The following is a 27399-nucleotide window of genomic DNA, read 5'->3' as shown; positions in this document are numbered from 1 at the left end:
ACCGCCTGTAAAAAATTATATGTTCAATAAGTTATGACAACGTATGTTTTTACATTGTTTTAATAAGTTTATAAGTTAAGAAATGTTAAACTTGTTTTTTATTAGTTATACAATATGTAACTCATTTTTTAAGTCACTTTAACATAATTTAAGTTGAAATAACTTAAACATCCAAGTCGATTGTACCGCAAAAGTTCAAAATTTGCCTTTTTTTTTTACAGTGCGGTAATGCAATGGTCACGCAACGTCTGATTTCAAAATGGGTTTTCACAGAATGAATTTTGGAGTTCGTAAGCTTTCGAATGATACCTAATTTATGATAATTATATGATACGAAAAAAAGGTAATAAAAAAAAAGAGCCCCAAACGTCCCACCTGTGTCTTCTCTGAATACTACAGTGCACTCAGTACACTTTCATACGAATGCCTCCATTTGTTTTGATGTTATGTTTTGGGTTATTAATACTTGTCAATAAATTGTAGTGCAATATTTAATTTACATGCAGTTAACCTTATCCACGGGTACAATGCTTCTAACAGTGCCATATATTATTGTACATAATGTATTTGGTCTTTCAGATAAATGTGCGGGTCACTACCATGGATGCTGAGCTGGAGTTTGCCATTCAGCCCAGTACAACTGGAAAACAACTTTTTGACCAAGTATGTATTTCACATTGAATTTAGACAAAAGTCAATAAATCGACATATAGTCCCCAAAGAGTGAACAATTAGTGACATAATTTCATGTGTCCTCTTGAAGGTGGTGAAAACCATTGGACTCCGAGAGATCTGGTACTTTGGTCTGCAGTATCAGGACAGCAAGGGCTTCTCTACATGGCTGAAGCTCAATAAGCGGGTTAATCTTGATCATTCTTGCAAATTTTACAGGTTTTTTTGTGGCAAACATTGTTCTTTGTCTTTTAACCAGTATTATTAACAGTAATATGTTTCCACTTTGTTTGGTATTTTTTAATCAGCTATATACCAGGGCCCGTATTTATCAAACATCTTAGAATTACTCACAAGAACACTGCTAAGAATTAACTTAAGAGTAAAAAAATTCTTGGCTCACAGCTGCGCTTAAAAGTTAGTTATCAAGCGTCCCAATCATACTTTAAGTAAAGTGTAGGACTAAATCTTAAGTGCTAGTCTTAGAGTGGATTTACGACACTTTGCTGTACCACAAACGGGATTTTGGATGATGTCATAGGCATGAACCAATCACTGAATAGATGTCCTTATTTAAGAATATTCTCAGATAAATTCACATTTAATGGTGAAATTCCTAAGAGGAGTTTATATCCAATACACATTTGACAATAAAGAGTTTTCAAGAGAATACATTATAATATACACATTTTAAATGAAAGATAAACATGTTTTCATCCATGTAATAATTTTAACTGGTGTGCTGTTAAATGACCTGCCTATATATAGCCTAGATTTTTTTAATATATAATCAATCAGCCACCATGGATTCCAAAAGAAAACCGACATGGCAGGAGGAAGAAGCGATCGCTACTGCTTGCTGAATTACTCGAACAGTGTTTTTTTTTTATTTTTTTTTTTTTTTTTTTTTATAAAACCCAACATTAACCAGCGCTGAAAAAGATGATGTCTGCTCTGTCTAAACGATACTGTTTGATTACCTATTTGTCGTCAAACATTTCGAACACATTCTCCCTCTATTTAAAGATTTGCGCACATCTGTCTCCTCAGCGCCATCACCAGCCCCTACTGGCAACTTTTAACCACTTGAGAGACCTCTCGAGCTGTCTTAAATAACTGGGAGAGTAAGAGTGATTCTTAGCTTTAAGAAATTTGATAACTTGATTTTATACTTAAGTTTGAAAGTAGGAGTAAATGTCATGAATTCTCAGCACTTAAGACAAAAATAGCACTTTGAGCAGCTTGATAAATACGGGCCCTGATTATTTCATGTGAAATGCCCACTTTCATTTGAGGTGTATTTAGTGACCACCACATGCTGACTGAGACAATCACAAAGAGACATCGATCAAATGGACAGAATTATTTATTCCCCATAATTATGTACATCGTAAAATATATGTGAGCCACTTTATCATTAGGGCTGAACAACACCTCATAAGTCATGTGCTAAAATACTCTTTAAAGAGCGTTTTTTGTTGTTGTTTTTGTTTGTTTGTTTGTTTTTTACACCAAGGTAGCGCAGCTGCTTTATACTAACAGCATAAAAACTCAAAGTTATACTTAATGGGTTTTTTTATTGCTTGAGTAAAATACAAAAAAAGATGCCTAGGTAGACAATTCCAAAAATTCAAACATAAATATAAAAACAGAAAGAAAGAAAATAGATGATAAGTGATGAAGTGGGTCACATATATTTTACGATGACAAACAAATGTGGAAAAATATTAATGTTAATAATGCTGATTACATCATTCTGTTTGGTTTCATTTTTCTTCTGGAATTTAATTATCTATTAAAGGCATCAATTTCCTGATGAGGTGTGATTTTGAGCCATACATTTTTTACACTTTATATATTATAAATATTATAAGTAATGTACTTTCCAGAAAAATCCTCATGATCCTCATCCATCATGTGTACAATAGACCATACATCTTTATCCAACCAATCATGAAAGAACATAGATTTTTTTATTATGGAGGATACACCTGTTATTCCAAAAAGAACAACTATTTGGGTAAAATTGTGCTTGTATAACAAGTTCTAGTATAACGACAATAATTTACACTCCATTTACATTTATGCATTTAGCAGACGCTTTTATCCAAAACGACTTACAACTCAGGAGTACAGGAAGCGATCCGTCAAGAAGAGGCAAAGAAACGCAAAACGTGCCCCAAATACTAGTGTTGTAGTCAAGACCACCTAAACCGAGACCAAGACAAGACCAAGACTTTGAAGGGCCGAGACCGAGTCAAGACCAAGACAGGCCGAGACTGAGTCAAGACCGAGACCAATGCATGACCCCACACTTATGATAAAATGTGGAATATGCATATGATTGGCACTTCTCTCGTATGTGTCGGTGTGTAAGTGTACCATGAGAGAAGTTTTGATCAAATAATCAGGCATTGCAGCTTTGTGGGAATTAATCTTTTTCCTATATAAGCAAATAACACTTAACTTTTCGTCAATGGGAGGCACTGAAGACGACGTGTCCATATTGTTTACAGTCTATGGTGGAGACAAACACCAAACTGACACTGACAGAGTTTTGTGTTTTGTGAAAAGCGCTCAATCCCATTTTAAAACTCAAAGTTCCCTAAGAATGCTAATCTGGATGAGGTATTAATCTCAGACACAGTCCATTATGTCTTAAATGAATGTGAATAACAGGAGGTGGAATATGTATCATACAGATATGCATTAGTATGCTGCTTAAGCAAATTATTTTATATATGTACATATTTTTCATTTACAAATTGAAAATGTTATTGTGCAGCTTTATTGTGCAACAACAAGGAAAAGAAACCCTGCACTTGCATTTTTTGATTAACTACAGTTTGATTTAAGAAATATCTCACATGTGCAGGGTTTTTCCTGGGTCAAAAATGGTCTTTGGTGGTGGCTGACAGACCTACACACACACACACACACACACACACACACACACACACACACACACACACACACACACACACACACACACACACACACACACACACACACACACACACACACACACACACACACACACACACACACACACACACACACACACACACACCATTTAAAAAAAAAATGCAACGAAACAATCCTTTTTTATTATCTTATGTTTATATCTCCTATTATGTATGATCTCTTATCTTGATGTTTCTTTTGTTCCAACAGGTTGAATTGTTTTGGTATATAATCATAAGTTCATATAATCATTGATAAGCAAGAGTCAGAGCTTTGAAATTGATCTGGGCAGCGAGTGGTAGCCAATGCAGAGAGATGAATAGAGGTGTGACATGAGCCCTTTTGGGCTCATTGAATAAACGACGTGCCGCAGAATTTTGGATCATTTGCAGCGGTTTGATTGCAGAAGATGGAAGTCCAGCCAGAAGCGCATTGCAATAGTCAAGACTAGAGATTACCAGGGCTTGGACAATAAGCTGTGTTACATGCTCCGTAAGGAACGGTCTAATTGATTACTTTTCCATTGTAATCAAAGATGAACCTAGCTGGATGGTAAAATCGTGTTGTATGGTGGGGTTAGCAGGGAAAACAAGCAGCTCAGTCTTTGCTAGATTGAGCTGCAGGTGATGATTTTTCATCCATGCCGAGATGTCCGCCAGACAGCTTGAGATTCGTGCAGCTACTGTGGGATCATCTAATTTCTAAATCACTCCAATTTTTATGGCTCAAAATCACACCTCATCGGGAAATTGATGCCTTTATTAGTTAATTAAATTCCAGAAGAAAAATAAAACCAAACACATTGCTCATTCCTAAGGAAAGTCTGGAGCCACTTTAAGATGAAGAATATGACAGTGAGAATAATCAGATGTAACAGCTAGCATTTCATAGTAATTTAAAATAAATTAAATCTGAAAGAACTATATCTATTCTTTTAATATTAAAACAAGAACAAATTAATTCAATGTACGCTCTTAAACTTAAGGATCCTCTTATTTTTCATTTTAAACTAATTAAAAGCCCTTCTGCATTCTGATCATCTGCTCCATTGATAAGCTTTGCTACAACATAAATGCTTCTGTTCCATTGGGTTGTGCAGTTTTGCCACACAGATTTTGATAACTGGACAGCTAAATAAAACAGGCAGCGAGCCTAAGAAGTAGGGTAATGTGGGTGCAGATGCGAAGGACATTAATATTTCTGAAATAACTAATATTTCTGTGGTACGCGTAGATTGTCGAACCTATGCCTACAGAGAAGAAACCCTGTCAAGGCCTTGCCCCAGAACGTTTTGTGTCAAGGCATTCTTTAATCCTGTTTGTTTGGTGAGAGAAATATTACATATAGATGTAATAAATCAGTTGAACTATAGCAGCGGATGACTGTTATTTTGTTTCATGGATCTGAGAAAGAATTGATGACGGCACAACGATATAAGCTGAGCTGAGGGAAATATAGGCCACTGCAGTTTGTCATGTGGGTTTCCTCCAGGTCTGCTTTCACACACATGAATTTGGGTGAAAAATTGACCCACTTGAATTGGGCCCATTGATGTAAGTGAGTGTGTGAATGTGTGTATGTCTGTGAGTGTTAGCCTTGTGATGGACTGGTTATCAGATTGTGTTAACTGTGCCATAGCATCTATAACACCTCGAGGCTTTCAACAGGACGAAATAACATAAATATCTTTATAACATGAGACTGAAGGGCTGGAGACTGAGCGCACAGCATAATGGACTGATTGATAAATGGTTGGACAGTTGGATTTGGCCAGAGGGTAACACTAGTGCCACCCAGCTTCCATATAATGCAGGACAGCATAATAGACAATGTTTAAAGCTCATTAATACTTTTGCCAAAAGTCACAGTCATAAGGAATTCTGCTTGCCACAGGTGCACTATGCAACTTTCTGTCCATTGGAGGGCGCCTATTCTAAACAAATGCGTAGTTTGGTGACGCCAAGTGTGAGCGCAGCATCTTGGGACATGTGGTCTTCACCTCACAGCCGGTGGGAAATAGGACACGGGCAGAAATCACGTTCATGCATGCGGTTATTAACGTTACTGTAGTGTGAAGCAGAGCAGGACCGAGTGTTGAGGAGCTGAGCATGGCCGCTGGAGCGATTGTTACACACACACACGGCTCGCGAACACCGGGACTTTTATTATGACGGGACGGGACACAGTCACCGGGCGCCCGCACTTTTTCCGGTCATGATTATAAGGTAAAGCAGCTCTGTTTATCATATTAGATACATTTAAGTGTGTTTAAAATGATGTGATAACGTTACTCTGTGCGTTCGCTCGGCGCTGCTGTGACTCTTGTTCACACTGCTAAGAGTAAAGCGCTTCAGCAGAATAAAGCCGAGGGAAACGCAGACATGACGCGATTGACAGGCAACTCCCTCAGACGCTATGCTGACACGTCCCGGTCATTAGTTAAAATAGCAATTTTCTCACAATTTACAAATAGTTGGAAACATTTGGGATATTGTTAATACTCAACTGAACAAAATATATAACACTGGCCTAGAGGTTTTTGGATATTTTACTGCAAAAATACCACATAGTGCACCTTTAAGGTCTGCTTCCTTCAACATATCAAAAGAACTCCAACACCACAGGAGAGTCTCACACTGGGGACTCACAGACTGCAAAAAACTGCAAATCAGATGGTGGGAACCCATCAAGAATTTGAGAAAAAATGTAAATGATGATGACTCACAATCCGCCTCACTCCCTCATATCGGCCACAAGGGCCAACCATCGCTTCTTCATCTTGGACATGGGGGTTACTCTTCTCTCCATCGTCTTGGCCATGGAGGCAGCTTCTCGCTCCCTCATCTTGGCCATGGAGGCAGCTTCTCGCTCCCTCATCTTGGACATGATGGCCACTCTTCTCTCCATCATCTCGGACATGATGGCCACTCTTCTCTCCATCGTCTTGGACATGATGGCCACTTTTCTCTCCATCGTCTTGGACATGATGGCCACTCTTCTCTCCATCGTCTTGGACATGATGGCCACTCTTCTCTCCATCATCTCGGACATGATGGCCACTCTTCTCTCCATCGTCTCGGACATGATGGCCACTCTTCTCTCCATCGTCTCGGACATGATGGCCACTCTTCTCTCCATCGTCTTGGACATGATGGCCACTCTTCTCTCCATCGTCTCGGACATGATGGCCACTTTTCTCTCCATCGTCTTGGACATGATGGCCACTCTTCTCTCCATCGTCTTGGACATGATGGCCACTCTTCTCTCCATCGTCTCGGACATGATGGCCACTCTTCTCTCCATCGTCTCGGACATGATGGCCACTCTTCTCTCCATCGTCTCGGACATGATGGCCACTCTTCTCTCCATCGTCTTGGACATGATGGCCACTCTTCTCTCCATCGTCTCGGACATGATGGCCACTCTTCTCTCCATCATCTTGGACATGATGGCCACTCTTCTCTCCATCGTCTTGGACATGATGGCCACTCTTCTCTCCATCGTCTCGGACATGATGGCCACTCTTCTCTCCATCGTCTCGGACATGATGGCCACTCTTCTCTCCATCGTCTCGGACATGATGGCCACTCTTCTCATGGACATGATGGTCACTCTTCTCTCCATCGTCTTGGACATGATGGTCACTCTTCTCTCCATCGTCTCGGACATGATGGCCACTCTTCTCTCCATCGTCTTGGACATGATGGCCACTCTTCTCTCCATCGTCTTGGACATGATGGCCACTCTTCTCTCCATCGTCTCGGACATGATGGCCACTCTTCTCTCCATCGTCTCGGACATGATGGCCACTCTTCTCTCCATCGTCTCGGACATGATGGCCACTCTTCTCATGGACATGATGGTCACTCTTCTCTCCATCGTCTTGGACATGATGGTCACTCTTCTCTCCATCGTCTCGGACATGATGGCCACTCTTCTCTCCATCGTCTTGGACATGATGGCCACTCTTCTCTCCATCGTCTTGGACATGATGGCCACTCTTCTCTCCATCGTCTCGGACATGATGGCCACTCTTCTCTCCATCGTCTCGGACATGATGGCCACTCTTCTCTCCATCGTCTCGGACATGATGGCCACTCTTCTCTCCATCGTCTCGGACATGATGGCCACTCTTCTCTCCATCATCTTGGACATGATGGCCACTCTTCTCTCCATCGTCTTGGACATGATGGCCACTCTTCTCTCCATCGTCTCGGACATGATGGCCACTCTTCTCTCCATCGTCTTGGACATGATGGCCACTCTTCTCTCCATCGTCTCGGACATGATGGCCACTCTTCTCTCCATCGTCTCGGACATGATGGCCACTCTTCTCATGGACATGATGGTCACTCTTCTCTCCATCGTCTTGGACATGATGGTCACTCTTCTCTCCATCGTCTCGGACATGATGGCCACTCTTCTCTCCATCGTCTTGGACATGATGGCCACTCTTCTCTCCATCATCTTGGACATGATGGCCACTCTTCTCTCCATCGTCTCGAACATGATGGCCACTCTTCTCTCCATCGTCTCGGACATGATGGCCACTCTTCTCTCCATCGTCTCGGACATGATGGCCACTCTTCTCATGGACATGATGGTCACTCTTCTCTCCATCGTCTTGGACATGATGGTCACTCTTCTCTCCATCGTCTCGGACATGATGGCCACTCTTCTCTCCATCGTCTTGGACATGATGGCCACTCTTCTCTCCATCGTCTTGGACATGATGGCCACTCTTCTCTCCATCGTCTCGGACATGATGGCCACTCTTCTCTCCATCGTCTCGGACATGATGGCCACTCTTCTCTCCATCGTCTTGGACATGATGGTCACTCTTCTCTCCATCGTCTTGGACATGATGGCCACCTTCTCTCCATTGTCTTGGACATGATGGTCACTCTTCTCTCCATCGTCTTGGACATGATGGCCACTCTTCTCTCCATCGACTTGGACATGATGGCAACTCTTCTCTCCATCATCTTGGACATGATGGCAACTCTTCTCTCCATCGACTTGGACATGATGGCAACTCTTCTCTCCATCATCTTGGACATGATGGCCACTCTTTTCTCCATGATGGACATGATGGTCACTCTTTTCTCCATCGTCTTGGACATGATGGCCACTCTTCTCTCCATGATGGCCACTCTTCTCTCCATCGTCTTGGACATGATGGCCACTCTTCTCTCCATCGTCTTGGACATGATGGCCACTCTTCTCTCCATGATGGACATGATGGTCACTCTTCTCTCCATCGTCTTGGAGATGATGGTCACTCTTCTCTCCATCGTCATGGACATGATGGCCACTCTTCTCTCCATCGTCTTGGACATGATGGTCACTTTTCTCTCCATCGTCTTGGACATGATGGCCACTCTTCTCTCCATCGTCTTGGACATGATGGCCACTCTTCTCTCCATGATGGACATGATGGCCACTCTTCTCTCCATGATGTACATGATGGCCACTCTTCTCTCCATCGTCTTGGACATGATGGCCACTCTTCTCTCCATCGTCTTGGACATGATGGTCACTCTTCTCTCCATCGTCTTGGACATGATGGTCACACTTCTCTCCATCGTCTTGGACATGATGGCAACTCTTCTCTCCATCGACTTGGACATGATGGCAACTCTTCTCTCCATCTTCTTCGACATGATGGCCACTCTTCTCTCCATGATGGACATGATGGTCACTCTTTTCTCCATCGTCTTGGACATGATGGCCACTCTTCTCTCCATGATGACCACTCTTCTCTCCATCGTCTTGGACATGATGGCCACTCTTCTCTCCATCGTCTTGGACATGATGGCCACTCTTCTCTCCATGATGACCACTCTTCTCTCCATCGTCTTGGACATGATGGCCACTCTTCTCTCCATCGTCTTGGACATGATGGCCACTCTTCTCTCCATGATGGACATGATGGTCACTCTTCTCTCCATCGTCTTGGAAATGATGGCCACTCTTCTCTCCATCGTCATGGACATGATGGCCACTCTTCTCTCCATCGTCTTGGACATGATGGCCACTCTTCTCTCCATCGTCTTGGACATGATGGCCACTCTTCTCTCCATCGTCTTGGACATGATGGCCACTCTTCTCTCCATCGTCATGGACATGATGGCCACTCTTCTCTCCATCGTCTTGGACATGATGGCCACTCTTCTCTCCATGATGGACATGATGGCCACTCTTCTCTTCATGATGGACATGATGGCCACTCTTCTCTCCATGATGGACATGATGGCCACTCTTCTCTCCATCGTCTTGGACATGATGGCCACTCTTCTCTCCATCGTCTTGGACATGATGTCCACTCTTCTCTCCATAGTCTTGGATATGATGGCCACTCTTCTCTCCATAGTCTTGGACATGATGGCCACTCTTCTCTCCATCGTCTTGGACATGATGGCCACTCTTCTCTCCATCGTCTTGGACATGATGGCCACTCTTCTCTCCATAGTCTTGGATATGATGGCCACTCTTCTCTCCATCGTCTTGGACATAATGGGCACTCTTCTCTTCTCTCCATCGTCTTGGACATGATGGCCACTCTGCTCTCCATCGTCTTGGATATGATGGCCACTCTTCTCTCCATCGTCATGGACATGATGGCCACTCTTCTCTCCATCGTCTTGGACATGATGGCCACTCTTCTTTCCATCGTCTTGGCCACAGAGGCTGTCTTTCGCGCTTTCATCTCAGTCACTGAGGCCTCTTCTCACTCCCTTATATCGGCCACAGAGGCTGTTCCTAGCTTCCTTGTATCAGCCTCCCTAGTTCATGTTAACTAATGCATTAACTAATTGTGCTGTTAATTTGAATAGATGCATTAATATTTGTGTGAGTTAACATTAACAAAGATAAACTAATGTTGAACAGAGGTGTTGTTCATGGTTAGTTCATGTTAACCAATGCATTAACTAATGTTAACTATACAACCTTATCATAAAGTGTTACCTCTATTGCTTTGAGAACTGAAAACTTTTGACTTGCACAGTCATATTGTTTGTATGTGAGCAGATTTGGCCAATAAAACTGGCCAAATCCACGTTTAATGCCATTTTATAGCATTACACGAAAGTATAGAAATACATCAAACAAATACATTTGTTTTTATATGTTAGGTGACTGCTCAAGATGTCAGAAAAGAAACCCCATTACTGGTTAAATTTCGAGCAAAGTTCTTCCCTGAGGATGTGGCTGAAGAGCTGATTCAGGAAGCTACACAACGCCTGTTTTTCCTCCAGGTGAAAGAGGGAATATTGAATGATGATATTTACTGTCCACCTGAGACGGCTGTTCTTCTGGCCTCATACGCTGTGCAGATGAAATACAGTGACTTCAGTACAGAATATCACAAGCCTGGATATTTGTGCAGAGACAAATTGCTGCCACAAAGGTGCTTTATTCCTTTAAGAGCTTGACACCAACTTTGTTCTATTGTTTTAACACCAAGATCACTTCATAATACTTTATTATGTTTTGAAAGCTGCTTTAATACACTAATACCTTCTTCTAGAGTTCTTGAACAACATAAACTGACAAAAGAGCAGTGGGAAGAACGAATTCAGGTGTGGCACGAGCAACACAAGGGCATGATCAGGTAGATCAATATGCCCTATTTACAAAATTAATATCTTCATAACTATGTCCTGAACCTAACACGTGTTATTTGAGTATGATCAATACAGCTTTATCTCCACAGAGAGGATGCAATGATAGAATACTTGAAGATTTCTCAGGATCTGGAGATGTATGGAGTGAACTATTTCAGCATCAAAAACAAAAAAGGATCGGAGTTGTGGTTGGGTGTTGATGCATTGGGACTCAACATATATGAACGTTCAGACAAGTATACCATCTATATTTTTTATTTTTAACCCTTGTGATTTATTTAAAATTCTTTAGCAATGGACTGTGCCATGTCAATATCGCTTTTTTTTTTTTAACAGGCTGACACCTAAGATTGGATTTCCTTGGAGTGAGATACGGAACATTTCTTTCAATGACAAGAAATTTGTCATTAAGCCCATAGACAAAAAGTCACCGGTAACTTAAAATAATAAACTTAACCCCAAATGTATTTCTTAATGAAGTGATTTATTCTTTCATTCACTCATTTTTGGAGATGTTGAAGATTTCGGTTGTCTTACACCCGTTGTATTACGCATGTCTGAAATGTTATGACACGTCCTCTGCTCCAACCACAGGACTTTGTGTTCTACGCACCTCGTCTGCGCATTAACAAGCGTATTTTGGCTCTGTGCATGGGAAACCATGATCTTTACATGAGACGACGCAAACCAGACACCATTGAGGTGCAGCAGATGAAAGCACAGGCCAAAGAGGAGAAGAACAAGAGACAACAAGAGAGGTAAGAACATTAATAACAAACATCTCTGACAGCAGAGAACATACAATACTATTTTTATGGTACCAAAAACACAATCACTATCTAGTGCTGAAAGGAGATGCTGTCTTTCATGCAAGTTTGCTAATTATATATATGTTTTCAATGAAAATAAATCAATATCACAGTAGCTCTGTTGAAAAACTTAGTGAGCTGATTAGCTACAGTGGATATACAAAGTCTACACACACCTGTTAAAGCTGTTTTTTGTCATATAAAACAAATTAAACAGTCAAATAATATCAGATGTTTTGCATGCTTAATGTAATTAAACCCATGTAATGCCACTGAAAACCAAAATGACATATCTAAGATAAATAAATAAATAAATAAATGAACAAATAAAGAAAGAAAGAAAGAAAGAAAGAAAGAAAGAAAGAAAGAAAGAAAGAAAGAAAGAAAGAAAGAAAGAAAGAAAGAAAGAAATAGTAGTTTATCATCTTAACTTAACAAATTAAACAGTCAAATAATATCAGATGTTTTGCATGTTTAATGTAATTAAACCCATGTAATGCCACTGAAAACCAAAATGACATATCTAAGATAAATAAATAAATAAATAAATGAACAAATAAATAAATAAATAAAGAAAGAAAGAAAGAAAGAAAGAAAGAAAGAAAGAAAGAAAGAAAGAAAGAAAGAAAGAAAGAAAGAAATAGTAGTTTATCATCTTAACTTAACAAATTAAACAGTCAAATAATATCAGATGTTTTGCATGTTTAATGTAATTAAACCCATGTAATGCCACTGAAAACCAAAATGACATATCTAAGATAAATAAATAAATAAATAAATAAATAAATAAATAGTAGTTTATCATCTTGACTTAGTAATATTTTACAACGCTTCGTAAAAATATTTCAGATCTGTTAAATTGCGAAGGCATCTCCTGTGCACGGCCCTCTTCAGGTCCCCACACAGATGTTCATCTTTCTTTGCTGAAGCTTTTGTTAATGCTTTTTGTTTAGATGTGTTTGGATCAATTTCATGATGAAAGGTAAAAGTTATCTTCCTTTTCGGCTTTCACCAGACACCAGAATGTTCTGTGCTAAAATTGACATACTTGGAGCTATTCATGATTCCCTCCATCTTCACTGAAGCCATAGTATGAGCTGATGAAAAGCAGCCCCATAGCATTATGCTGCCACCACCATGCTTCACCTGGGATTTAGTGTTCTTTTGCTGATATGCTTTGTTTTTGCATCAAACGTTTGCATCAAAACCTTTTATAAATTTGTCCAAAGTTCAATCTTGGATTCATCATACCATAACATTTTTTCCCACATGGTTTTGGGAGACTAGATAAATGTTTTTGCAAAGTTTAGCCTGGCTTGGATGTTTTTAGTCAAAAAAGACTTGTCTCACATAGCCCAGAGAATACTGAAGATAGGTGTCCTATGTAGGGAGCAACCATACTTGCCGGAGAGAGCTGCAACTCCTTTAATGTGGCTGTAGGCCTCTTGACAGCACCCCTGAGCACCCCTTTTCTCTCCACTTTTCATCAATTTTCAGACTGATCTCATGAAATGGCGTATGTATGACACGCCAATTCGTATGCCATTTTGGCGTGCTATAAAGACGCATAATCGCTTTTTAGCGTGTTTATCAACGACGTTTCTTTCTACCCCCCTACACTGCCCCTACCCCTACCCATCACACACACACACACACACACACACACACACACACACACACACACACACACACACACACACACACACACACACACACACACACACACACACACACACACACACACACACACACACAAAAGTACAAATACTGCAAGTGTCCCGAGGCCAAACAATTGATGTGTGCGAAGAAAATCCCCAAAAGCGATCAGAACATCGACTCCATCCGCCAAAGATTAATAATAAATTTCAAATATTGTCGCCGGAAGAAACGTCAGGTCAGCTTTGACAGCATTGGCTGTCGTGTGTCTCGTGACCAATTGCGTCATTACGTCAGCTTTGATTGTAAAATGCCATTGGCTCTCGTGTGTCTCGTGACCGATCGCGTCATTTTCATCATTGTCGTCTCGTGTGTATCATTTGAATCAGACAGAAATCGAGTGCGTGTGTTTTCTGTTCACTAAGGAGCGCGATCATCATTTCAACTCTGTTCTTCACATGGAGATTTCGTATGACTTCAGAAGACTTGGAATGCAACATGAGTTAATACTTCTATACTATTTTTGGTTGTTACGTGTTTTATATTGTTGAGAGTTGGTAGTTTTAGGGTAGGATTGGAGTTAGTTGCTCCAAAATATAAAATTAGGCTATAAATATTAATTCTGTCAGATCAGGTTGGCGGAATCACACGTCGTAGACATACACGCGGATATCTCAAAATGCGTATAGATAACACCTTTAGAAAGTGGCGTGTATGTTTACGTAAAGTCATGATGTCATGTTGCAAATTTTGGAGGGACGCTTTGTTCTTGATAATTTCACTTTTGTGCCATACTTTCTCCTCTTGTTGATGACTTGATTCTTCCTCAACACCATTTCTAAGATTTGCCCTCGAGGGATGAGCATATCAATAGATCCTTGCCTTCGGGCTGTCCATCACCTCCTGTCTTCTCGAATGTCGCAGAGGCTGCCCTTGCCCCGCTTAGGGAAGTGGGAATTCGCAGATACTCTCATGTCATCTGAGATCCAGGCCCGGCTTTGTGCACAGTGTTCCCACTACCCGATTTTGTCCCGATTGTTATTAGGTGTAAACAGGTCCTTTTCAGGCAACCAACTGGGTGTAACCCTCAGGGCCTTTCTCCTCACTGAGAAGATAATGCGCACTTTTTTTGTTCATGTGAGTTCCTCGTCTCCAGCAAACTCTGGACCTCCTGTTCTCCTGCACTCTTGTCGGTAGCTGAATTCGGTGGAGGAGTTTTCAGGCCTGTTACCCGTGGAATTCCCCTTTTTATTTGAGCCCTTGTATATGGGCTAAGTGCTCCATATGTGCAGATTACCTATGATAATTTAGATTAGATGATTAGATTCAACTTAATTGTCATTACAAAATTACAAGTACATGGCAACGAAATGCAGTTTAGGTCTAACCAGATGTGCAATAGCAGCAAGTGCAGGATATACAATGGGTGCATAAGTGCACTACATGGATATTTACTGAATATATATAGATGGCTATTACAATAAACAGAATTTACAGATAGATATGTACTGAATATTATATACACAGATGGCTATTACTATAAACCGATTTTGTATACAATGATATGTTAGGCTAAGATGTTAGGTTAATCCTCTAGCACCTCCATAAAACCGGGTCTGCCTCAAATGCAGCGCCCCATCATTTTGCACCCAAGTGGAGCAAGCCATCTCCTTTCATACCCATTCATCCAGTGGAGTGGCATGCAATTTTCACTCGCCAATTCTCATTGTCCTTTTCCGAAGTATCAGAGGTGTTTGGGGCTCCCAAGTGCGACCCCTAGTGTCACTACATCGACACAATATTGAGTGAGTGACAGATAGGGAACTGACCTTCCACAGATATATGGTAGTAAAATTATCACCTCAGAACAAATTGACCACATAATCAAATGGTCAGATGGATTTGGGAAAACCATTTTTTAGTTTTCAAGGGGGTGTTTGGTTAGTAACACGACCTACTCTCTTCAAAAGGTGGACATTGTAAAAACTGTAATGGACATAAATACAATTTCAAGCAAACTAAATATTTGTGCAAGATTATAGTATGTAGGCCTATTCGCTTAATGGATGAAGTGCAGGAAAGTGGCCCTCAAGGGGCAGGATTGGACACCCCTGCTATTGTAACAAAGGATCCACTGAAGAGGCGAGGTTGAAAACTCAATTGCAGTTTCATTTATTAAAGCTTAACATAAATCCTAACATAAACAAAAGACTTGGCAAAATAAACAGAAGACTTGACTTAACTAAACTTGACATAGACTTAAAAAAAACTTAAACACTCACCAAACAGGGGTTACATATACAATAACCGACCAAGGGTGCTTCTCAATATCCCTCCTCGTTTCCTCGCTCCTCCGTCCTCCATCCTATGACCCGGAAACTGATGGAGCTCAGCCATCTTGTAGGAGATCTCGATTCTCTAACTGCACCGCGAGGAGGCGAGGATGGAGGAGTGAGGAGCTTCCTGAGGAGTCGTGAGCGAGGATACACTGGAGGATCCTTTGCGGAAGTCTTTTATCGACTAAACGTGACGCAAGCATTAATTCTCCTCCCCCTTCACATCGTGCCACAGTTTATTAATCATTATTATTATGTTTACATGTACAAGACACAAATGTTTGTCAAATAACAACACCTGACAGTTGCAGAATTATATCAAAGCACAAGAAAATGAAAGAAACAATTAGAAACTAATATTATACAACGAAAAAGCAGTTAATAACTGTAATTCGTTGTTAATAATAACTGGTCATAATGATTAAAATATGGACAAATGTGGTATTTTGTGGAGGCTGAAACTTACAATATAAATAGTTATCTCTAATGTTTAAGAATCCCGACTAAATCCTGCGGTTTAACATTAGTGACGTTAAAGAGAGCGAGGATATATAATTTCACTTGATTCCATTCCTCCGTCCTCGTGTCTTTTCCTCGCGCCTTTCCCTCACGTCCTGAAGGGGTGGAGCTAAGGCGCGAGGAAAGGAAGCTAGGAAAGGAAACGACGATGCACGAATAAGAATTAGGAAGCACCCCACGACTAAGGCAAACATGAGGGCTCAAATACACTGTGAATAATGACCAAACCAAACACATGAGGGCATAGAGCCACATGACAAGGGAACACATGACAAAACCAGGAAGTGCATGACAACATGACGGTGAACATGAAAACCGTAAAACATGAAACATGAAACCAACACCAAAACACCCTGTGACAGCTATTATGACCCTCCAGATTTCTTTGAAGGAAGTTGCAGCAAAAATGGCCAAGTTATGCAGCATCATATTTCCTACAGGGAATAACGCCTACGTATCGTCACCTCTGCATTTCACCTAAGGTTTTATCTGCATTTCACCTGTTCCAAAAATCCCATTTTCAATTTTGAGAGGATTTTAATATTGTACATTTAGGCTCTCTTTCATTTTCATATATGAAAGAGACTTGTTCCCCATATCATTTTTGCTATATTGAATGCAAAATCTTTTAAACTCAATATCTCAAAACTGCTCAGAATAAAGAGAGAACCTTCTAATCCCAAAGTGGCAGCATGTAACCGAGATGTTCCCTTTAATCGGTTCACTCAATTGTGCATCAGTAGCTGACACTATACCACAGCACCATACAGTGACTGCCAATATATTAGCCCGGTAACAATGTTTGCGTTTAGTGCAAAAGAACCTTTAGAAAGGTAGTAGACAACAAGACAGCTCACTAGATGTTGGTACCAAGCATAACATTCTTTTAGAGGTGACAATGTTTTTTTATGCATTTTAATTTTAGAGCACTTCTGGAAAATGAGAAGAAAAGAAGAGAAAATGCAGAGAAAGAAACGGAGAAGATTGCAAGAGAGACAATGGAGCTTGTGCAAAGACTTCGACAAATTGAAGAGCAGACCAAAAAAGCTCAAGAGGGTTGGAACTACAAATGTCTACCTAGAACTACACATTTTACATTATTAGTTTATGGGTTTAAAGGTGAAGCTTGGACTATCCTCACCACTAGTGTCATCAGAAAGATTTGAAAAAGTAATGACTGTTTTTAAATAGGTTTTCTAAATACTCCACCTGTCTGCCATTAGTCACACAGTTACAAGGCACCCACACATATAAGATAATCAGGCCAATTCTCTCTTTCTGACAATCCTAGGTAAAGTCCAGGGCCCGCTTTCCCGATAACGCTCACTCTTAGCCCGCTAAGAAGACTTGAAAAGATATATCTTACCAAAGTTGTTTCTGTTCCTAAGTATGTTCCCCGAAGTGTCTCTTAGGAAGCTTCTTAACACGCCGCCTCTAAGAATGACTTAGCAAAGGCGCTGTCCCAAGTGCAATCGATTTTCCACTTCACACGAAGGTGCATTACGGCTTTAAGAAAGACAACACATTCTATGCAAATGAAACATTCCTCAAATTATTGCAGTAACATTTATTTCAACATAGTTTAGGTTATCCGTTAAATATAGAATATGAAAGCTATAAAATTGTCAGTAATATGTTCACACGATATGTTGTGAAGGGTAGACAGGTATCCCTTGCTAATCATCTACCCCTCCGTATCCTGTTGTTCTTAACATGGGTTAAAAGACTTCTAAAAATTATGTAATACACTTTTATATTAATGGTCCACTCTAAAAAATGATGAGTTTATTTGAACACAATGTATTGTGCTAAACTACTTAACACATCATGTGTCATTTTAACACATTGTGTGTTATTTTGCGTTGATTTTGGGTTCAAATAAATGAAATGGACAACACACTTGGGAGGCGAATTTTTTTTAATATAGCCATGTCAGGCAAAATGTCAAAAGGGCTTAAGTTTTGTCGAATAAAGACATTGACATGGACTAAATGTCTCCGTGGCCGGCGTCGTCTTTGATTTAATAGAACGATACGTTGTATCACTACCATAGTTGGTTAGATGGATGACATAGATCTTAGCCATTTAGAGCCAAATTGTTTGCCAGATGTTAATTATCTAAAGGGATTGCCAATTTAAACGCTTTAATGACATTACAAAATAGCCTAATTACCACCATATAAGTTCTGATACCAAATAGAGTCACCTTCATAAATAGGTTTCCATAGCAAACATATTTTATTATTAGTCTGAAAATGTCCATAACATAAAATCATTGTTTTTATTTTGTACTGTACTGCGCTGATTTCTAAAGACTGCTGCACAGTGGTGGCGACTAGCGTCTTGAGCTTAAACAACGCTAAGAGAGCACTACGAATGGTGCAGACCAACCTTACGAACGTGTGACTTACATAAGATATACTTAGCATACGAACGTTTCGGGAATCGTGCCATAGGGTTAAGAGAGAGGTTAAGGAATAGGTTAAGAACTACTTAGCGATAAGAACGTTTTGGGGAACCGGGCCCTGATTCTTAAACCCTGCTTCGACCAAAATTACCTGGAAAAATTTGTCCCAAGAACTTTTTCCCCAGAAACATTTTTCCCCCAGACCTGTTGCTGTCTGTGTTTCCGCAAATTAGTCCGGTGACGTAGGACTGCATGTGACTTTCCAGTTCCCCCTGGATTTTGTCCTCTGCATATAAGCGTAATAAATCCTGAACCTCGTCAATGGTTCGTCGGTCACAACTCCATTGTTGATGTGAATAGCAAACAACTCTTACTGCACACATCCAAACAGACTTTTAAAAATGGTGGTTGAAATAAAATGCTGCGTGGAGTCAACCAATCAAAATGCTAAATGAATTCAACCAACCAATCAGCATTTTCAGAGCACCCAAAAGTTCCTGAACTTTAAAGAAGTGCTATCTCGTGAGCAGGGACTTTCTGAGGAGGAATTTTTTACCCGTAACGTCATTTAGACCCTGGTTCCTGCGGTCGAGACACACAGGGTGTCACCACAAAGTCCCTAGTTCCTGGGGAAAGTTCCTGCGGTTGAAATGCGGCTAGATTTTCCTGTGGTGTGAGATTGAATTCTTGCCCCGAAGAACATTGGGGCCGCACCAATCTCAATTCGTAAGCATCCAAACCTTTTTCTTTTTCTCTCACAAATTTTCTGTAAACAGCAGTCCAAACAATATTATCACAATTAGTTCTTGCCTGTTGTCCACCATGATTGTTTACTCCAAAATTATGTTAAACCGCGGGAGATTTCTGCAATATTTTCTGTGTTCACTGTTGGACTCTGGTTCTTGTGAATGCAATCGGTTAGTGTGTGGTGTACTGTCTCGGTTATATTGCGGCCCTCCACACACTATAGGAACAAGACTGTTAAATCAATTGTTCACTCTCAGTAAAAAAGGTACAGTGCTGTCACTGGGGTGGTACCCTAAGGTACAAAAGTGAAAAGGTACATCTTTGTACCTTACTCACCCCTAAATGGTGCATAGTAGTACCTTAAAGGTACATATTAGTACCTTTTCGGTTTTGTGCCTTAGGGTACCGCCCCAGTGACAGCAATGTACCATTTTTCTGACAGTGTATTTTTATCATCAGGTTTGTAGTCTCACATTTTGAAAATCTAATAAGATTTTAAAAATCTTATAGTGTGGTCCATTAAGGCTAATAGTTGCACCATTGTAGCTGTGTAGGCTAGCCAGGATGCTCAAACAGAGACACCTTAAATATGTCTATCATATTTCAGAAAAGGTTTATTTGGGTGACATTATAGTTCTGTTGTTCAGAGCTGGAAGAGCAGACCAAGCGAGCTTTGGAGCTGGAGCGGGAGAGGAAATTTGCTCAGGAAGAGGCAGAGCGACTGGAGACAGACCGCAGGATTGCAGAAGAGGTGAAATCCGCATTACTGCAGCAATCTGAGAACCAGATGAAGAACCAAGAGAATCTGGTATGATCTTCCAAACATACATTAAGATCTTAAAGGGTTAGTCGCCCAAAAAATGAAAATCCTGACAATATTTACTCACTCTCATGTCATTCCAAATACGTATGTATTACTTTATTCTTCAGACACACAAATATATTTTAAAGAACCATGGTTTGGAATAGGGATGTGGCCAAAGCCAAATACCTTATCCAGAAAGGCATAGATAATGGCTTCAAAACGAATAATAAATTCTACCAAAAACCAGATACAGTCACTCCTTGTGTTTGCTGGATAACACCAGGGGATAGATAATCAAAGGATTTGAAAAATAATCAATTGTCGAAGTAGTAGAGGATGTGCACCCCCTTCCATCTAGGCGTTTTGTGAATGTGCAGGGTGCCAGTGGCAGTCCGAATGGCAGGACATTAAACTAGTAAACCACTCCTTTCAACACGAACATCAATATCAGTGTGTGATGAGGAGCTATCTGGATATAAAGTATGCATCTTTCAGATCCACTGATAAAAAGCAATCTCCTGGGTCAATCTGTGTGAGGGTTTCCACACTCCCAAATCAGGCAGTCCTGCGAGCAAACTGGAGAGAAGCCTTGTTTGGTCGTGTTTAGGACCCAGTCCGACACCTCCTCCATGGCCTGCTTACGCTTCACTCCCGACTTGTCAGGAAGACTGCAAAAAATGCTTTTCTTTCTTAGTATTTTTGTCTTGTTTCTAGTCCAAACATCTAAAAATTCTTAAAACAAGAAGAATTTACTAGACAAGCAGAAGTAATTGTCTTGTTTTGGGAAAAAATAACTAAAAATTTAGAGAGTTTTTGCTTAAAATAAGCCAAATAATCTGCCAGTAAAATAATCTTAAAACAACATTCTTTTACTTACCCCTCTGGCAGATTATTTAGCTTATTTTAAGCAAAAACTCTAGTTATATGGGAGTTTTTTCAAATGGCCATTTGTAAGTGTAGTTTTTCCTTCAATCAGGCTTCAGTATTTCGAAGAAAGGGACGTCCCCAAGTGAAACATAAGTGAAATGTTAATGTAAGGGAAACAGTGTCTCCTCAACATAGTGAAATCACTCCAACTGTTCTTTGAAATCGGGTTAAAACAGCCAGTAGTGGGCATTATACAAATGTGTCCCACAAACGAGACATTTCAGGTGTTTTCTGTTGCAGAGATGAACTATGGTATGGACTTTGTGTTTTGTGACTTTACAGATAGTTTACATGAACAAACAGCTATATTACATGCTAAAATAAATGTAAGATTTCAAAAGCATCATAGATACCCTTACACAGTGTCACTTCGCAAGTGGATTTTTAATCATTTTTCTTACTTGTTTTCAGGTAAAAACTTTGCAGTGCTTTTATGGCTCTTGACAGCCTCGGGTTACTGTATGGACATGAGTTTTCTCCAAAATAAATAAGTTTGCTTCATTATATCTTTAAAGGCAACAGAGCTGGCCGAGCTGACATCCAAAATCTCTCTTCTGGAAGATGCCAAAAAGAAGAAAGAGGATGAAGCCAGGAAATGGCAGAGAAGGGTGAGGGTGTAAATATATTGTTGCATCTGTTCCATACGGTTAGCCTCAGGCAAATACATTAGCCATCTCATAAAAGTTCACTGAGATTTCTCTGTATGAGTATCTTGGCAGGCGATTATGGTTGAGGTAGACCTGGAGAGGACAAAAGAGGAATTGAAGAGTAAGCTAATTGGGGTCCACATCCAGGCAATATCCCAGACGGAGAATGACCATGATGAGAATGATGAGAGCAGTGCTGAGGCCAGTGCCGAGCTCACATCCACTGGAACATATCAAGACCGAAGTGAAGAGCAGCGTATAACAGAAACTGAGAAGAATGAACGTCTTCAGAAGCGCCTACAGGTGAGTATGAGACACAGACATCCAGTTTATAAAAATAAAGATTTCATAACCATAGCCTAGAGGAAACTCTGCTCTAAGAAGTCCCTCCTGAGGGAAGCAGTTGAAGTCCAGTATAATGGATGGGTAAAATAGGACAGGACTGACTGGCCCTTCCTATTCACCCTTTGGTCATAATTTCGTGTAATCTTCCTTAAAGCTACACTGTGTAACATTTTAAATTTATTCTTAGCTAAAAACACTTAGTTCTTTCAAAAATATATGTGCACATTAATGTATATTTACTTCTTTTAAGTAATAAAGTATTCTCGTAAGTTTATAATATGCCGTTGAAAATACATACGGGTGAGGGGTTCGAATGCCGGTCGCCATGTTGGCCCTCCATCCTGAAAGTACATTAGCCAAAGAGGGACATACCCGTAAATTCAAGCTTCGCCTTTCGCGTTTTAACACTCGATGGCACCGTGTCGAATGTGAAGAGGGGGATTGCTTGAGACTGCGATATAAAAACCTGAAAGCCTTTTTGAAAGTCAGTTGCTAATGGAGGATCACTCTTAGTTTTGGGGATATGTATCAGAGTCGCCAAGGAAGCGAAAAAGAGAATTAAGACGGCGACGCAACGGGCAAATCAACACGACAAAAGTGAATATTGGAGTGGCCCTTCCAAGATGAAAAGAGCTCATGAGGAGCAACGATTTTAAAAAGAACGCTGATGTTGCCTGCCTCTCTCGACAGGTAATCGGCCACCGTAGGAGTTAAAACGAAATCAGAACTGAGAGGAACAGAAACGAATATTCACCGGATGGTCATATACCTTTTCACCGCTAGATGGGTGAAAATATCACACAGTGGAGCTTTAAGTGAGTCTCTATTATCTTGCGGCACATTAATTGTTATTCACAGAGGTTGCCATTCCAACAAATAACAGAAAAACCTAAGACAGATTCAATAAAACAGGTATAAAACATGGAGACATCCATGTTAAAACTACAAAGTTCTTCGGAAAATGCCCTATAACGATATAATGTATACAATCTTTACCTCAATTTTATTCATCATCAAGCATTGATATTTAAAAATGAAGCATCACACCATTGAATAAAATCATCTACTGGACCATGACTACCACGTGACTCAGTGACGAGAGACACAATCACTGAACCATCTGCAAATTTAATTTGGTATCAGTAAAGCCTTTAAGGAAAACAAAACCCAACCCTGTGGTCTGCCAGCGAAAGGCAGCGGTGCATTAGACAACGTGCCATTTCGGGATCTCTGAGGGATCTATTGGTTTAAAAATCCACCAACCAACACACATAAAATCGAAATGAAAATTGTCGATAATTGAGATGCTTCTTTATGAAACTGTGGGGCTGTATATAATTAAAAGCAGAGGAAAAGTCCATAAGCAAAGGTACATGGTTATTCTTTCCTTCCTAAATGTCTTAAATTCATATTTAACAAGGTGCACGTGGCATCTTCCACTCCTCTACCTGATCTATATACAAACTGAAGAGGATGAAGTGCTGATTGTGTCAAGGCTGAAATCTCTCTTTTTTCAAAAGACTTCATAACTAAAGAAGTAAGTGCCACGGGCCTATAATCATTAAGAGAAAGTGGATTTTTTTCAGAACTGGCAGTATGGAGTCTTTTTAAAGACGAGGGAATTCAGAAAGCTTAATAATTTATTAAAAATAAACGAATAACTATCTGAAAGCACAGTTCCTCAGAAGTCTGTATGATCAGGACCTGGACTCTTTCTAATCTTAACCTGACTACAACCGTTTCAAACATCAGCATGTTCATTTGACAGGAGTGACTGAAATCAATTCCCACAATCATCAGACAATTCAGATTTAAAATAATGTGTCAAATTGTGTATAAAATGAATAAAGATTATCTGCTAATTCATGACTGAGTTTCCCTCCTACAATGAATACTTTTAGTCTTCTGTTTAGTTTCAATTATAGACTTCACTCCGTCCAAAGCTAGATGAGATTTCCTGTAAACATAGTTTCTTGTAGCACAATTTTGCTAATTTTACTTCATTTCTCACTACTTTACGGGCCTCTTGTTATGCCTTTAGAAAGCCAAGACAACAGCTGTGTCTCATTTCGCTAAATTTCGAAGGCTGCGTCCTCCGGAGGACACGTCCTGTGTCGTCTGCAGTATACGGAGGGTCCTCAATCAGAATTAAACGAGACGTCCTTCGTAGGACACACAGACAGGAAGTATCACGTTGCTATGCCAACACGTTCAGCCTCGTTGCTCTCACGCCGGTTATATGAATGAAAATTATTCATAACTTGAAAATGACTATGAAATGTTTCTTGTCTTGACAGCAATGTACTGTTCGAAACGTTTAAAAAGCACCAAACAGTTGTAATCCTGTTTACCAAAACTATGTTTGAGGTAATAGAGCTTAAAAAAACCAACAAAAAAAGCTTGAACGACTTATTTTAAACACCACACTTACTCTCGCATGTATATGGCGGGGGTGCCGTTTTTTCATATAATATAAAAAAAAAAAAAGACAGTTGTTAACGGAGATGCAAAGAATTATGGGTTATCTGCAGCCATGAAGGCTACACCTCATGCACACTCCGAATTCCCCTGAAAGAAGACGCATTCGAAGGCCGCATTTGGAGAGTCCTACTCACTTTTTTAAAATGAGACGGCCTTATGACGTGTGCACCCTTCGAATGCGACCTCCGGAGGACGCAGCCTTCTGAAATGAGACACAGCTAACTTATGAACATGGCTTTTACTCAGACTCACTCTTCCTCACCTCCTGGCACACTCCTGTACATTTAGATCTACTAGTGCCACCCACAGGACAAGTGGTGACACCACACCTCTCTACACCGAATACTATCTCCTTGTTTAAAAACAATCCTTAAATTAACTGCATTTTTAACATATGAAAATGTGGTTCAGAATAGACTGATGATATCAATAAACCTTGAGGCAAACAATGAAGTACTGCATTCATCAAAAAGTCAATGGCTACTAGTGAAGAAAACAGGAGGACTCTTTTCGGGACATTTTGAAGTACAAATACACTGCAAAAAATGCATTTCTTACTTAGTAGTTTTGTCTTGTTTCTAGTCTAAATATCTTACATTAAGAAACATTTACTTGACAAGTAAAAATTATTGTCTTGTTGTGGGAAAAAATAACTCAAAATTAAGAGAGTTTTTGCTTAAAATAAGCTAGATAAGGTAAGTAGAATAATATTGTTTTAAGATTATTTTTCTTACCCCACTGGCAGATTATTTACCTTATTTTAAGCTAAAACTCTCTTCATTTTGAGTTATTTTTTCCCAAAACAAGACAATTACTTTTGCTTGTCTTTTGGACAAAAGACATTTTCCACATTTTTGGATGTTCGGACTAGAAACAAGACAAAAATACTAAGTAAGAAAAGCATTTTTTGCAGTGTAATGATGACGGCTGCAGAAATGATACTCTGCAGCTTTATACGTATGCTAACTGATTTGCTTCTGATGCCTTTATAGGCTCTGAGCTCGGAGCTGGCAGATGCCCGTGATGAAAGCAAGAAGACTCCTAATGATCTGATCCATGCTGAGAACGTGAGGTTGGGAAGGGACAAATACAAAACCTTACGGCAAATACGACAAGGAAACACCAAACAGCGCATTGATGAATTTGAGTCCATGTGAATGCCCAGTTGCACAGACTGTCTGTCTGTTAGCCCCGTTTGCAGTCTGTGTGTACTATATCTATATCTGTATAGCACTTACAGCTGCAGCGTTTGTGTCCAAATCAGGGAAGGCTGAAGTGATCTTAGTCTTCTGGGGGGAATTAAAAAGTTTAACACAAAGTTAAAACAATCTTGATTGTTTGAAATGATCAAATTAGACTGTATTTAGTTTCACGTGATAATTAATATACAAACTGTGATGTAATCATACCAACGATATACAGTCTCCAGTGTGCTCATAGCAGCTTATAAAATAAATTGAGAAGTTTCAACCACATCATCCTGGTGTTTTGGTAAGGTACATTTCCTGAAATGTTGAAATTATCCTGTCACCGATGGTCAGTTAAGACTTTTAACTAAGGTCTGCTGGTGGGATGTCATTCTTTTTATGCGGCAAATATCAAATGTATGTGCACACACTCATATACTATTCTTAAAATCTGCATCAAGCCCTGAGTTGAGAGATAGTTTACAGCTTTAAACAGGGTGTAAGAGTTTTTTTTAATTGACAATTTAGAATGGAGAATTTGTTTTATTGGAAAAAATAAAGTTTAAAATTGGTGTTTGCTTTAGTTTGGCTCTTGAACCCGTGGCTTTGTATCAATAGTTTTTCTGTGGCTGCTGTAGTTGTGTCTCTGATACACAATTGTTATGGCAAAAATGCATGAGAAACTATAATGGCCTGGTTCACTCATACCAGAGTCTAATCTCTGATTAAATTGATTAATATTAGTTGCTCATTTCACATGACGATACTAGTGCAGACATCCCTAAAGTGCTGTGATACTCTGAAAGATTTTATGAAGTCAATATGCATTATGTATTGACCAACACGATCTCATGGTCATGCGTATAAAGAGTACGAATGTTAAATCTTGTGGAATGGATACGCCAAAATGAGTTTTGGCATGTCAATGCTACGCAGTTTTTTGCATGCATATGATACGCTAAATGTCCAACATAACAGAACATTAAACACTAACATTAACTAACAACATCTTTCCCTTTACAGAAAACCATAAATTAACACTTTAATCCTTAAATTTACTCATAATTTAGTCCCTTGCAAAGCATGCTGGGAACTACAGATCCACTGCCCAGTTAGTTATGTCAACACAAATATTTTATGTAGTTTTATCACAAATTAATTAGGTAAACTTCAGTTTTAAATATATTAGGTTGACTGAAAACAATTAAATAAAATTGTATCAAAATTAGATATGTTTAATTAAAGTTACATTGTTTCTGAGCATGAATA

The 27399-nt window shown here is 39.8% G+C and overlaps 1 protein-coding gene across 1 annotated transcript; it reads left to right on the top strand.

Annotated features, from left to right (window-relative positions):
* The first annotated feature begins 573 nt into the window (after positions 1 to 573).
* msnb (moesin b) lies at positions 574 to 26228 on the top strand. Its single transcript, XM_067456434.1, has 12 exons — positions 574 to 663; positions 764 to 859; positions 10773 to 11047; positions 11168 to 11251; positions 11354 to 11500; positions 11601 to 11697; positions 11859 to 12022; positions 17510 to 17640; positions 20386 to 20546; positions 21986 to 22078; positions 22190 to 22420; positions 25936 to 26228. Exons 1-12 carry the CDS (start codon positions 601 to 603, stop codon positions 26098 to 26100), a joined length of 1707 nt encoding a protein of 568 aa, XP_067312535.1. The 5' UTR covers positions 574 to 600; the 3' UTR covers positions 26101 to 26228.
* The last annotated feature ends 1171 nt before the right edge of the window (positions 26229 to 27399 follow it).

This window comes from Pseudorasbora parva, chromosome 11, assembly GCF_024679245.1.
Source record: "Pseudorasbora parva isolate DD20220531a chromosome 11, ASM2467924v1, whole genome shotgun sequence".
In the NCBI taxonomy this organism is placed as follows: domain Eukaryota; kingdom Metazoa; phylum Chordata; class Actinopteri; order Cypriniformes; family Gobionidae; genus Pseudorasbora; species Pseudorasbora parva.
This window is presented reverse-complemented; position numbering and strand designations above follow the sequence as displayed.

Coding starts and splice junctions, on each gene's coding strand:
- msnb (XM_067456434.1), top strand. CDS start 601: ATGGATGCTGAGCTGGAGTTTGCCATTCAGCCCAGTACAACTGGAAAA. Junction 11,048..11,167: donor GACAAATTGCTGCCACAAAG/GTGCTTTATTCC, acceptor ACCTTCTTCTAG/AGTTCTTGAACAACATAAAC. Junction 22,421..25,935: donor GTCTTCAGAAGCGCCTACAG/GTGAGTATGAGA, acceptor ATGCCTTTATAG/GCTCTGAGCTCGGAGCTGGC.